The following is a 14,969-nucleotide window of genomic DNA, read 5'->3' on the forward strand; positions in this document are numbered from 1 at the left end:
CAGTACAAAGACGGCAACGACCAGCAGTGTCAGTGATGCATAGAAATCATTCCCAGCCAGGAAAAGCGAGTAACGTCCACACACATACAAAGAGGTAACAGTAAAAGAGAGGGATGAAAACTCAGCTTTCTCGGTTGCTTCCAGAAGCTTCTAGAAGCTATAGCGTGGGAGAGGAACCCCATTCAGATCACGGGAAAAACTCTTCTCTTTAGCCAACAAAGTTTGAAATTTCCCGTATGAGATACTACTTGCCTTCCCACTAGAAGATAAAACCATCAACTCTACAAAGGCAGACAGGGATGCTGTTAAAGGGAGATTAGCCCCACTACTTAGCACAAGCCCTTTGCACAGGCAAGAAAACCTCCCTCTCCAAGGCACAAGCCTTAGCACCACTGATATCATCTGTCATCAGTTCACCTTATGCCAACAAAGAGGCCATGACCTTAATTTCAATGCAATGAGGGTATATTGTTATTCTGAATATTTTTGTGAGTTTACAAAAAAAGTTCAAAGACTGAATGGTTAGATCCAACCTTATCCCAATCATAATATGGTTGTCATATGAAGAATTCTTAACCTGGTGACATAAGTAAGCTTCAAGTAGGATGCTGGGAGTATCTATTAGCTAACCTGAAATGGCAGTAGAATTATATATATGAATTTTTCTGGGGAATGGGAACTCCAACAGTTTCATAAAAAGAACCACTTTCATACATAAAAGGGATCTAAAGAAAATAAACGGATGGAAAGCACACAACAGAGAGGTAGCAGGGAAATGACGAGGAAGATCAGGGGCCCTGAATTCACAGTTCTTCTTTAACAGCTCTGTCTTGGTAACCAGGAACCAAACTGTCCCTTAACTCTGCTTCTGCTTCCTTGCCCACATCCAAAATTTTCTTCCTAATTGTGCACACTTGGCTCTTTTGCAACCCTCTTGGGCCAGGCCGGCACCAATTTATTCCAAGATAACATCAGGAATATTTTAACTCAATCCACTCAGGCCCCTTTGAGAGTGCACACCACTGCTGCGTGACTTCTCCAAAAAAATCGATTTCATCATTTTGCTCCCCTGCTTATACCCCTGACAAAGACCACTAGCCTGTGACATCGCGGGGAAAGAATGATGCTTGGCTTTCATGGGCCCCAGTTTATGTCTTCCCACGATTTCCACATGACTCCTTTTAATCCAATTAGGTCCATTTTCTCCAGGCCCCCTACGTGCATGTTATTCATTACATTGTCTTTATAGATCCACACTAGAGAAAGAAAAGAATTACAGCTTATCTATAGCCACCACCTCGCCACAATCATAAAACAGTCATCACTTAGGAATTGTTAACCCGGGGTCCTAGGCGGGGGGCTGTCTGAATGCTGGAAGTATCTATGAACTATTTTGAAATGGTAGAACTATATATGTGAATGGGTACGTGCGTGTGCGTTACTCAGCTCAGCATGCAATTATAAACTGCAATGCAGTATTTTCAGATTGCATCCTGTGTTCACTTTACGTCTATAGTTAGACTACAGGCCCTTTGAGGGTCAGAATTCTGTCCTTAATACTTATTATAGTATTTAACACAGAGCTATATTCACAGTTTTAAATTTAGGGTCATCTAGTTCAATTATTGTGTGCCTAGGAAAGCTGAACAAATGCCTGCTGACTAATGCAGAGCGTGAAGGTATTTCATATTGGAGACACAGATGATGCCAGTGTGAGTGTAGGGCACAGAAGAGTGAGGCTTGCTGGCTCTCCTGGAGGTGGAGGTTAATAATATGTGCTATAGGTTGCAGACATCTTCGTTTCGCTAGCTGGAGCAGAGCAAGGCAGAAGAGCTGAAAGCCTGGCCTTGTGCATCAAGAACAAAAGCCTCGCATTCCCTTCATCAAGTCTCCTAGAGCTAGAGGAGATGGACAGCAATCTGAAAGGCAGTGATGGGAGCAAAGCTCCAACCACCATAAACAATAAAACAGAACCAAGTGGCAGAATCGTCAGAAACACCTACTAGATAATACAGGCTGTATGACTAAGGAGAAAGGAAAATAATTCCAACAGAAAAGGATAAAAAGCAGAACAGAGCAACTCGCTAAACTTCTAAAGAACCTTTCATTGTGTTTCAGATCACATTGATGAATACAGGGTTTCAGCATGAACCAAGCACAGCAGTGAAACAAAGCAGCAAGGAACACTTCCTTTGGCCTTTGTACTGGTTCCCTGGCTGCTGGAGGAAGCAACTGGGTCCTGACACTTAGAAAATGAGATACAGAGCAGGCACAGGTGCACAATGGTGGGTGAGGGTGCTAAGATTATGCAGCTGCGTTTTCAATGACATCAGAATTACTGATAAGACAGAAAAGATGGAGAGTACACAGAATGGAAAGGAGGAAATTGAGTCCTATGGTCAAGGGGGAGGTGGGAAGATTAATGAGTCAGGAGGTGTTATGAGGCAGTGGAGCAAATAACAAGGGACTGTGGGCCACCTCATCTAAAACAAATATAAGAAGAAACGAAGACGCATTGCTATTGCTCCAGGTGTGACAACTGATGTGCTGTGCTCAGGTTGAGAAGAGGGAGAAACGGAGCTCTGTGGCAGAGAACCACCAGAGAAGAGGCAGTGCGAGATCAGATTCATGGGAAACACAAGCAGACCATGCCGTGCCACATTATGACCAAAGCACTAGGAGAGCAGGCAGAACTGGTAAGTGCCAGTCTAAAGTTTTCTTGAGAGGACAAGGCTGCAGAAAGGTGAGATTAGAGACAATGACAACTCAAAATTGCCTCAATGATCTTGGTTTTATAATTTTTTCATGTTTTGATCACAGAGACAACTCAGGGGCAGAGAAAAAGTAGAAGAATGATCCATAATTGAATTAGAAGATAAAAGCATCATTAACAGAAATTCTAAGGGTTTGTAGACACATACCCGCCCAGAAACAATAAGTGAATGGACGCTTCCCTGCGTTGTTAGTTTTATTACATCATTTTAAACAGCTGCACATAAATCCATGCTATGGATGGATGCACATTCCATACTTAATCAACTGCCTATGGCAGATATTTATGTGAATGTAATGCTCCAGTATAATTCTTCCAGTACGACAAATAATGCTGAAGGAGTAACTCTCAAACTGTTGGGCATCTCGCTAACTATTCCTTAGAATAAATTCATAGAAGTGGAACAGCTGTGTCACAGGTCAGCGAAGCGCTATTCCCACCTCCCTTTCCCAAGGCAGCCCAGACAGAACACGCCTTGCCCCGTGGACTATTTGTGCATAAACCCATGGATTTAGGTGCTCCTTCCCATGCCTCCCAGACACCCACTGGTACCTTCACGCTTACAATTATATTTGCAACTATTTACTTCCTCATCCAAATCCCCACTAGACCATGCATTTCTGTTTTCTCCCTCAAAGCACCTGATATTTGTTACTGCAAACTGAACAAATCACAGAAAATTTTAATGCTTTTGACTCAGTCAAAAGATGCAACAGACTTACTGCTGGGAAAATGGTTTTTCCAACGTGAGTATGTTTACAGGGACCTGCTGGAAAGGATTCATTGCCATCCACTAGAGACCTGGCTCCCTGAACTTGCTACAGAAGCAAGAGGCATGGGAAGTAAGCCTTCTCCACTTCTGGGCCCAGAGCTGGAGGAGGGGAGTCGGGGGCAGCTGAGGAGGTAACACATGCAGGAGGAGTTTACAAGCAATTTAGATGCAGAGAGTCCTACAAATGAAAGGAAGCTACGAGGGAGATGTCCCCTTCACAAGTAGCTATAAAATTCTGGGCATTGATGTATCAGTGACTAATTATTTGAACTACAGTCCTCCAGAGATTTACAAGGATCAGAGCAAAAGTAGGAGAGGGGTATCCGTAATCGAGACTCGGCTCTCCAACCCACTCAGCCCCCTGACACCGCAGGTGAGGCAAATCAAGCGAGCACAGCAACCCTCAAGGCGATTTCACATTAAATTAGCCAAGAGCTGGTGGAGGCTACTCAGAAGGAATTCAGCTAAAGAGCCACGAATGCAGCGTATGAGGAAGGGGAAAGAGGACTCAAACGGAATACAGAACTGTTCACTGGGCTTGCTGAGGAGTAAGTATGGAGGCCAGGGAAGACACCACTAGGACAGAAACCTCAAGAGATCCAAAGCGTAGCTATTTCATGCCTTAGTCTCTATTGCCTTTACTCGTGGTTACAATTCCAACTATTAAATTATTAATGTGCCGTAAAAAGGACACACATTTTTGTTTTTTTCCTTCAAAAACAAAACGGTGGTCAAGAATCATTTAAAGCAGTGGTTCTCAAATTTTCGTGTGAATTAGAATTACCTGAAGGACGCAGAGACTGCTGGGACTCAACCCCAGTTTCTGATTCAGTAGGTCTGGGGCAAGGGAGATGTGGGGAAGACCTGAGAACTCACGTTTCTAACAAGCTCCCAGGTGAAAATGATGTTGTGGGTCTGAGGACCATCCTATGGGAACCAGTGACTTAGGGAGTCCAGTTGAGACATTTAAAAATGTCAAGGGTCAAATGTTATCACTTTAGTGCTACAATTTATTTGGGATTAAAATTATATTCCCAGTATGATAATCTTCAAATGAATTTTGAAATACGTTGGAAATATTTTGAAACCTCAAATACTTAGGGGTTCTGTGAGAGAAACCAGAGCCTTTTAGTCAAGAGAACAGTGAGATGGTAGAGAACAGACAAGGTGCTGTGGACAAATAAACAGTCACAGCTTGGTGGAAGGCGGGAACTAAGTTAATTAGGCAGGTTAGTCTAGAACAACTTCCTCTGAAAGAATACAACCAGTGCAGGTTAATAATTACAGAGAAGACTGGGCAAGGAGGACTTCTTACTATGAGTTCATTATTTGACCACGACCTATAGAAGTACCCATACTTTGTGTACAACATAGGAGTTATAGCTAGTGGGTGCTGACTTTACCCCAAACCCCTCACACTAGTCATCAAGACGAGTCACGCAGCTTGAATCGTGTCAGAACGGGAGTGGGGAGGAAAGATAGGATGAAGAGTAACAGATCCTCTTAATATCCTGAAAGAGAAAACTGTTTGGAAATGGAGATATTATACAGCTCTCCAGAAGTGGCCATTTGTGCTGCCTTAAATGCAGATTGATTACTGCTATTTGGATGTTGAGTGCATCATCTCTTCTGAAGAGAAGGGAAAAGCTAAATTTCCCCACATTCAGCTGTATCGTCAAATCACTTCCCCACACCAGCTCTTTTAATGCATTTTCCTGTTATCACATCCACTTGCAGGAGCTGATGTACCCTGCTCCCCAACCGTGAAACCCCCCCAACACTGACACGTGCTGAATCTCATTAGCAACCTCTGGCCTTGCCACCTAAGGGCAAGCCCTCAGTCTAGTGGGGCGTGCACTTTCAGGGTTAAGGAAAGAGAGAAGCTGCTAGGATACTGAGGATACTGAAAAGAAAGACCAGCCTCCTTTCTCGGGCTGTCCTCCCGTCTGTACCAGCATGATGTCACACAGCTGGGTGAAGAGGGCAGCAGACAATTCACCCAGCTCCAGCTTTCTGTAATGCCTGGGCTACAAAAACCCAACCGCACTCTGGTGCTACAGGCATTCACCAGTGAAGGAAAGAGAAAAACTTCAAATCAAAGCTCTGCTTTTAACAGTATTCAGTAGGATCTAGTTTTATGCAAAGAGAATTTTCAGCTGGTTCAGGTCATTAGATTGAAAGTGAGAAATCTGGGTTTATTTAAAGCTGTACCATTAAACCACTGAGAAGAACAGAGGCTGGACGGAAGAGGTGAATTTCAGGGAGATGCCCTCATGGGAAAATTTAATAGAAATGGGAGATGGAATAAAAAAGATGTAAGGCAGGCAGCGTTAATGATGAGGAGGGAGAAAAGAGGAGGGGCTAGGCAAACAGATAAGAAAAGAGAATAGGAAAAATAGCAACTCCCAGAGGTCCCGTTCAAGTCATTCAACGTGTGTCCCTCCGAGGCTGCATGCTTCGTAAGTCTGGAGTCTGTTATGTTTTTTCTTCACCACCTGGGACCCAGGATACACTAAAGAGAACGGGAATGAAAAGGAATGCATGCAAAACCATCACATGCTAGAGAAAACCAGCCTTGAGCAACTGTTCCCATCAGAGGGATGATTTGTTTTCTTGGAGAACTAGTTAACTTATGTAGTCTCTACACTGTGATAGGATATATCATTTCAAATTTTCAAAACACAGACTCAACCTCAACACCAGTTTTCTCACTGGCTTCGTAGGAAGATGAAACCTGCTTCGTACCAAGGCATTTCACAAGTCAGAACTGTGTCAAGCTAGTAATGCTGACCTCTTCCAATTAAAGCAACAGAAAGCAAAAAAAAATTGCTTGTAAGTCTTCACATTTCATTCATAACCAGCATTGCAAATGCCCTTTAAGTTAAAGGCACAGATAGGAAAGACCCTATACAAAAAGTTGTGTTTTTTTAAGCACAAGTCATTTTTTCTCCACCTATTAAAATTTTGTGAGAAAAATCCTTCTATATCAAAAAAAAAAAAAAAAAAAGTGGAGCTGCTCCAGCTGAATGAGGTGTGGGAAATCAAGCACACTTCTCTCCCAGTGGTTTTGAAAGTACTTCAATAGAAATGTAAAACATTTACAGTTCACAGCTACAAGAACATGGAAGTTGGTAAGCCCACTGCAGACCCAGTAACTGCATCACCAAGAGATTTTTACTTGAAACAGTTTCCCTCTTAATAATGACTACACGTATTGGCCTATGGAAAAGTTACCAACAAGTTTATAGCCTTCTGATCAAAGCCTGTGATGGAAATGCCAACACACATTTCCTAGAGGTACAAGTAGAGAGAATTCTACAATAGGGAGGGCGCTGTCAACCACACTGGGTAAAAGCAAGAGAGATTCGATAGGATTTTAATGAAGGGCTGGTGTTTACAGGGTTTGGAGATTGGAGATGCAACAGTCAGCAACACAGGAGCACTAGCTGTTTTTGTTTATAAAGAAAGAGGAAGTTGCAAGGTTCGCTCAATCAGAAACAGGAGTCCCTGCAGGGCCGAGGAGGACTGCGAGCCTGGGCAGAGCTGAGACAGGACAGGCTCATGCTTGCCTCTCCAAGAAGGAGGACAATACCACTCTCCCTGAGCTGCAGTGTGCCTGGCAAGAAAGAGAACATACAGGAAAAGATAAGAGAGAGCCTGCCCTTTTCTCTTTTCCCGAGATAACCCTAACCTCATTATGTATGTCCAGAATGAATATAAATTCATTTAAATCTGCTCAGACACTAGGTTGTTCAATACAACTGCTTTCCCACTGTCAAGCTGGGACATCAATTTCTTTTCTGAATATATACATCCTATCTTGAAATCATAAAATCTTAGAATTAAAAGGTACAGTAAAGGAATAAAGCCCCAACTTCTGTGTTTTCCTGCAACAAACCACAGACTAACAGTTTCTAGGAAACCTTCAAATATTATCTTTTAATATAAAGACGCTTTAGGTGAATGCAGACAGATGATATCCTACAGGTCGGGATGTCCAAGGAAAACGGGGCACAGCTAAGCTTTGACTCCACGCATTACCAGCTTGTCTTTAGTGTCCATCATGAGCTCCACAAAAGCCCACCAGGAAGACCTGGAGAATGCTATGGGAATTCACATTCTATACTGTTTAAAATCAAACAGGATGGGTTATGTCAAACACAGAGTTTGAGAGATTGTGTAATACCTTAGAAAATAAGAAGGTTCCCCATAATGACTCAGTATCTTGGAAATATCTCAGAAGGATATGAGATTCTCTGTAGGAGTCAAAGCCCCACTTTAAGCTCAGGACAACTCGTCAGGTCCGACGAAGCACCTGGCCCACTGGCTGAGAAAAACTGATATCAAACAAGAATGGGAAATGTTGGAAAGCCACGCGGGAAAGAAATGATGTGACACACTGCCAAAGGAGCCCACACGAGGCCCCTAAAAGGGGGGACCAAGTTCAGGAGTGTCATCAGAAAGTGTGGGTCAGCTGCACCTAAGCTGTTTTTTGTTTGTTTTTTAAAAACTAAAACTATGAAGGACACACACTAGAGTTCTCAGAAGCCTGGGACACAACCAAGGGCTTTTCCATGGAGCCCACAGAGAAGGCCCAAAAATACACACAAAAGTGCCAAACCCTTATCTTGCCAGGACACAAGCTAAGGAGGGAAGAGGCAGCTGATGATAGACAAGGGAACCAGAAAGGAAGGCCACCTGTTGGGAATCAGGGGTTCATTTATCCTTTAAACAAAAAAGATGTGGCTTCCTCCAGATGCGCCATGTGTTTGAGGCATATTGAGGGTTTCCCAAAAGCAGACAGGCATCTGAATGAAGGTGCCGTGAAGGGTCAGGAACACGGAACAGAGCTGCTGAGGGGTGTGACGAGCTCATTTCTGGCAGGCAGGTGGATATGCCTGGAAGCTCAGGCAGCTGCAGATTGGTATCCTTCCTCTTCTGTCTCACCTGGTCTCCCAACGCGCTCAACGCATCATTCCCTGAGCTCCCCTCCGATGACCTGAGAGAGGCTGGCGGATCATACCCCCTTGCAGAGGAAGCAGCAGCTGTGGAGCCCTGAGAAAGCTCATCAACTCCCGCGAAGGCAGCCGCGCTGACCTGGAAAGTCAGACGAGTTAACAAGCTGCCCTTTCCCCAAAGCTTGCTGCGTTTCTCTAACAGGATTAATGGCCAAGCAGCACTCTGGAGAGCAAAGTCAATGGAAGAGCACTGGGCACCACTGCCGAGATCACTAGTGATAACCAGACAGAAAAACAGGGATCCAGGGCTCTTGGAATCAGCATCCTCATGGGGAGAGACTCAAGAGAATGCTGGCCTTGCCACGTTACCTTCATCCACTTATTTACCGACAGAGTTTCAGAGCGAATGACTGGCCATCAACATAGCAGATATTACTAATTTGGCCTTTGCTAAAGCATTAGATACAGTACCTCAAGAAATTGTACTTGGGAAATTAATTCAAATTGGCTTGGTTCAGCACACAGTCACTTAAGATTAAAAAGTGGCTGAAGGATGATAAACAAAAGACAGTTAAGTGACAGTCCGAGTAGTGAAAGACTTGGGGTCAATAGCAAAGCCATTCTTGTTTAGGGGTTCTATTCAGGGCCAAGGAAAGGAGTAAACAACCCGCTAATGAGATCTGCAGAGGACACTTAGCTGGGAGGTGGAAGAACCGCATGGACAGGGGCATGAAATTACAAGGCCGAGTTCAACCGGAAAAAAATATAGCTCATCTGTCTAGGGGAAAACAACCCTAAGCTCAGATCATATTCACTAGACAGGCAGGATAAGGGGCAGAAGCAGCATGTAAAAAGCGTCCTGGCACGCTGTAATCATGACACGAACACGTAAGGGTACTAAGGCAACATGGGGAATGCCTCATAGGGGCCGGAGTGCTTCCAAAGGCCACCTAAAATAAAGCAGTGTTAGAAAAGAGGTGCTCCCCCCCAAAAAAATAAAATAAAAAAAAAAAATAAATAAATAAAAAGAGAAGAGCAGAGAAGAGGAGAAAGTAAAAATGAGTAATAAAGTATGATCCCAAGTCTTAAGTAATTTATAATAATTTTTTTATCTTGTTACGATACATGCTGACACAGCAAAAATTAAAATAATTACTTAATTGCTAAGTTACCATAAACATACCATAAACATAGCACAGTTCTGTTTGAAAACAAAATTATGACTCTAAGAACATACGATGATATTCACCCCACTGTAAAACACTAAATTAAAAACCAAAGTATTTTCAATGTTCTTTTTGTTCCCGATGTTTTCCTCTCAATTTAGTTTCATTTTTTAATAAATGACAATTTCATTACTATGCAAAAGCAGATACTACAATGAATTAAATTTGAATATTAAACAATAAAAAAAAAAAAAAAAAAAAAAAAAAAGAAAAGAGGTGCTCTTGTGGTGAGGTCCCCAAAAGGCGGGTGCATTCTGTGCTGAAAATAGTCTTCAATGGCTCTAAGGCCACCACTCCTATCTGACAGGTGTTCCGGTCTTTCTCGCTGGGGTTGGCGTCAGGCTCCCGGACAACACCGCTCCCAGGTCACGTGGGCCACCTCTCCTAATGCTTTCCGAGGTGAGTACTGCCCCATGGCAATGCCTCACCGGCCGGGTGAAGTGCTTCATTTCTCTCCGTTTACTCAACCTGCAACACTGCAATGACCCCAGAGCCAGTTTTTCCACCATCGGTCTGAAAGCAGTTGGCTCAACACAATTATCTCTAGGCAGCTCCCTGCTTTAAAAGGCAAGAGTCTTGTTACATTCCATCAGCTCAAAATGAGTACCAGACCAAAAAGGCTGTTTTCTTCTTAAAACCTAAAAAATTTAACCACCTCTGCATACTCATTAAACATTATAGCACAACACAGCTACTTCCAATAGCACAAGAAGAGAGCTTGTTGTGGTCTCACTTTCCAGAACAGCTAGGCAAATTATTTTCATGCTTACCTGCCTGTCAGAGTTAAACATTCACCAGTGGCAGAGCGAATCCGGGGTGGAAAACGGGACTCTACATTCCACTGTATTGCTAAGTGCTCCTGCTACCCTGGGGATGCATAACCGCTTCTTCACGTTACCACCAGTTCAGACTGAGCATGCCCAGCACGGACCCACCCCCAAATACCACCTAAAGAACAGTCTTATCATTGTTCCATTTCCTAGAACAGCAAAATCATCAAACAGTACTTAGAGATGTGAAGCCACATTTCCCACTACGGGTTTTTTCAGCCCAGTTGGCTTAGTGATAATATAGGCGGGGAGAGAAGAATAAGGGAGAAAGGACTAAAGAGAAACCCCAATTACGGACCATACCTCATATTACTTCACACTAGACATGAATGAGCCTCAAGCGACCAAAGATACCGAACTCTGTGCTCAAGACTTAGGTCCTAGGCAGGTCCTACTGGGAAAGTCCACAGGAAAGAATCCAAAAGCCACAGCAACCAGACACCCTGCTTTCTTGGTTGACATTCTGTGTGACTTTCTACAGGTGCCCTATCCATCAGGATATAGTGTGGTGTTAGAGGTAAATGTCACGTATTAGGGCAATGTTCTGGGCCAAAGAGCAAGAGAAGGGGTCTCAATGACGAAGTCCGAAGTATAGATAACATGTACTCAAACTCACTCCTCTTGGAATGAGCATAAGCTGGCAATTACCATACTTCTAGAACAAAGTCCTGGGTCACAGAAAAATGTCTGTGAGAGGCAAGCGCCTGTAATCACTTTGAAACAATGGCTATATTTTGGTTGAATGCAACAGTCTGCGGAGCTCTCCGAGGCAGAGCAGTGATCACCATTGAGCTCTCGCTCTGTTTCCAGGGAAGGCTGGAGGAATCACTCTGCTCCCAGCACCGCCCAGTGACAGAAGGCCCCGTGAGAAAGAGCCTTGAGAAACGTCCTGGGTCAGAAATACTGCTGAGCAGCACGCGTGTCCTTGGGGCAGCCAGCCACAGGGATGAAGGACAAAAGGAAAATGTCACCGGGCTTCTCACAAACGCTCTCCTGCCAGCTGTCAGAAGTGTGAAACCCAAACTCATTTCCTAATAAATGTTTTCATTTCCTTTGTACATGACAAAAGGTCTAGAGGTGATAAATGGGAGGGGTCAGGGAGCAGAGGCCTCTGGAGGGAAGAACCTGAGGCAAATGGCCTGCATAGGAAGCAGGGCTCCACTGTTTGTCCCAGGGAAGGAAAGGATGGTGGAGATAAAAATATTCCGCATAGTATTTTCTCATTTGTCGTTCATTTTACAGCACCTACTAGGAAGATCATATCTAATATATGTCTAAATTTTGCAGATTTTAAAAAAGAGAGGCCCAAGCATGCTTAACCAAGGTTAGATCACAAGTTTGAAGTGAGGCCCCCTCTTTTTTTTTTTGATGGGGAAAAGCTGGAATAATAAAAGAACACGAGCTTTCTCAGCATGTTGTTTTCCACCGATTTTCTGCTCAGGGATAGGCAGGACAGAGGGAAAGAAAAAAAGTGGGACGGTGGGACCCAAGGCATTCACTTTAGTAATTCTGCATCTCACCTGGCTTCGGCGGCGAGCAGCTCATCATAGTGAGAGGACCGCTGATCGTCATCCTGCCGGTATCTGATCACCGTGGCTAGACCTTTGCTGACAAGGGCCTCAGCAATGTTTCTGCAACAGGAAAGATAGGTCAGTGAGACTCGAGGTGCATATGGGGCTCAGTCAACAGCAATAATCACAGTGAGCACCTGGAGGTCCTAACGCGTCCTGGCAGAGGGAGGGAGAAGCCATGGGTTTCAAGACCAATGAGCTGCTAAGCTAGAAATTCAAATAAAAAGGAGGAATAACCAAGTCCCCTGGCTCAGCATTTTTCTGGTTAGTACAGTCAGATGCTATATCAATCCATACATAAAACCTGGCAGAAAGTATCTGTAAAAAGCCCACATTAGGCAGGGCTATTTACAGAATGTTATAAACAAGCCACTACCCTCAAGAAAAGTCTGCTTTAAAATATGAGGCACACAGATAAAAAACAAAGCACATAAAAGCATGACCTAAATTTCTCAAAATCTCCTTTCTAGCCTATACTGGAACTAAAAAATACCATGTTCCAGTTTTGCAATGTTAGAAACACAGGTTTCACATAACACTCAAAAAGTGTGTCTCTTCTCATCAGAACTCCTGACACGGGCTCTCCCACACCCAAAGGGGGCTTGGAGGAGATGAAGCTGGGAAGGAATTGCGGGGGGGAGGGAAGGTGATGGGGGGAATGCAAGATCTTTCAAAAAACACGGCACATGCTAGGGAAACAAAGCAGAAAGTATAAAACCTGAGATGACCAGCTTTGGAGCAATACCCCCAACAGTCCTTTTAGGACCATGGAATATTCAGATTAAAATCCTGCTTCAAAAAAAATTCTCCACACGCTGAATCTCTTATTCACTAGAATAAGAAAGCAGGGCCACTGGGAGTGGCTTCTGTCTACTCAGAAGAGGACAATGGACATGATGTTCAGACAACCAGTGAAGTGTATCTGCATGGTTCCTCCCCAGCCTGGAAAGGGATCTTTGATGGGCAAAAATGACCGCAAAAACAAATTTTCAAAAGTTACCCGTCGCAAGTACGACAAAACAAGAGGCATGCTATCATTGGGGGAGAGCGGCGGTTATGTCTTTCTTTGTGTCTGTCGTAATTACACCAAAGGCCCCACTCAGACCATCTGGTGAGCTGCCCTTTAGGGAGGAGGGATGGTAAGGAATAGGCTACTGTACCATATGCTATGACTTAGTGTTGCGGGGGAATGCAGTTAACTCTCAGCACTCCAGTGCTCTTAGACTCTCGGGCTATGGAGATGCGGTGAGCTGGGCTGACCAGTTCGTGTGCACAGTGAAGCCACTTAAGGGTTCTCTTCAGCAAAACCCAGGGATTTACTTTTATTTAAAAAAAGAAAAAAACAGTGGGGGTGGGGTGGGGATATGTGCGGGTAGAAAAAGGAGGAAAAGATGCTGTGGCTGATTCTCTTCTCATTACGTGCCCCTCTGCTGCCTGTTTATCTACTGCCAGCACGATATTAATATCTCCAAACTGCCATGGAATTAGCACTTCTCAAAATCCACTCCCACAAAGAGGCTGCTTTGCTGGCCACCCTGTCTCCTGAGTCACTGCACAACCGTGCTGGCAAACGCTGTCATTATCACAGAACTGGGTTTGGCAGCATGGAGAGTGCCAGCAGCCCCAAATCAGCAGCTGTAGATGCTGATGTTTGCGGAGAATTTAACTAAGGGTGTCACCAAAGCCCCAAAAGGGCAGTAGAGAGGCTCCGCCCACCAAGACGCCAGAGAGAAGACCACACGCCCACTTGCGACAGGTTGATTGGAAATGCCAGAAGAACAAAGACAGGTTTGGTACTGCATTTGGAATAATGGTGCATTGACATTTTACAGTCAGTACGTGGGGTCTGGAGGAGAAAGTTGGAATGACAGCAGGCGAGGGAAAATTCACACAAATAAGCTTCTACATGAAAAGCTAGAGAGTACTAAGCAACACAGCACAAATGTTTAATGATCCACCCTGTTAATGCTGTTCCAATCAATTCACAGTATTGAATCAAGTTCCTATGTGGCCAGCAGAGAACAAAGGGCACAACCCTTCCCTGTCCTGCAGGGTTCTTGCCCTCCAGATCATGCCAGCAAATGTCTATAACCAGTTGGGCCTCAGATTCCAAACTCCATGACCTGCCCACCACCTTCCCTCCCTTCTCTCCAAAGCTCCAACGTGGGCCACGTTCTCCTAGCTTCTTCTCCCTAAATACAGACTTCTCATGGAAGAACGGTTGTGATACCAGCGCTCAGCAGCGTGGAGAGTAAAAATGCAGGAAACAATGACAGACATCATTTCTGGGCCCCTCCGATGAGCCAGTCATGTGAGAATCACACCGCATGTATCTTCTTGGTGTGTGCTCCCCTGTGAAATCACACCGTATTACAACTAACTCATCATCTATCTTCCAATTCGAAATTATGAGGTCTGAGAGGGCGAGGGCTGTCACTTTCTTGCTCTGTACCCAAGTATGAGAAAAACATCTGATCGTTTTGGAAATACAGCACTGGAACATATTTCTTATCCTAAGCATTTATTAGCCAAGCTTGCCCAGCATAGAATTAAGGGCAAAAGCTTTCTACATGCCTTCCCAGCTTTTGTCATTCTCCTCCCCATTATCTAAGACTTGTATTTAAAGAGAATGAAAGGGAGACAAATAAAATAGAATTAGCCTAGATCCACGTACTTGACTCTCTCATTCATTTCTTTTGGCCACTAATGAAAGGTCAGGATATTTCCCCCGGCCAGACATGGCTCGGAATTCGACACTGGTGTATTGATTAGTTGCCCAGTAAGAAAAGAGAACATTAAATTATGTGCCATGACAGTATGCTGCTTTAGACAAATTTAT

At 44.1% G+C, this 14,969-nt stretch overlaps 1 protein-coding gene across 1 annotated transcript in view; it reads right to left on the minus strand.

Annotated features, from left to right (window-relative positions):
• The window catches only part of SND1 (staphylococcal nuclease and tudor domain containing 1), a 392,617-nt gene that overhangs the window by 169,683 nt on the left and 207,965 nt on the right, over positions 1 to 14,969 (minus strand). Inside the window, exon 13 of the mRNA XM_057731861.1 lies at positions 12,080 to 12,190. Within this exon, the coding sequence (XP_057587844.1) occupies positions 12,080 to 12,190 (111 nt within the window). The remainder of the gene's footprint in view (positions 1 to 12,079; positions 12,191 to 14,969) is intronic.

The sequence above is a fragment of the Hippopotamus amphibius genome, chromosome 4 (assembly GCF_030028045.1).
Source record: "Hippopotamus amphibius kiboko isolate mHipAmp2 chromosome 4, mHipAmp2.hap2, whole genome shotgun sequence".
Classification (NCBI taxonomy): Eukaryota; Metazoa; Chordata; class Mammalia; order Artiodactyla; family Hippopotamidae; genus Hippopotamus; species Hippopotamus amphibius.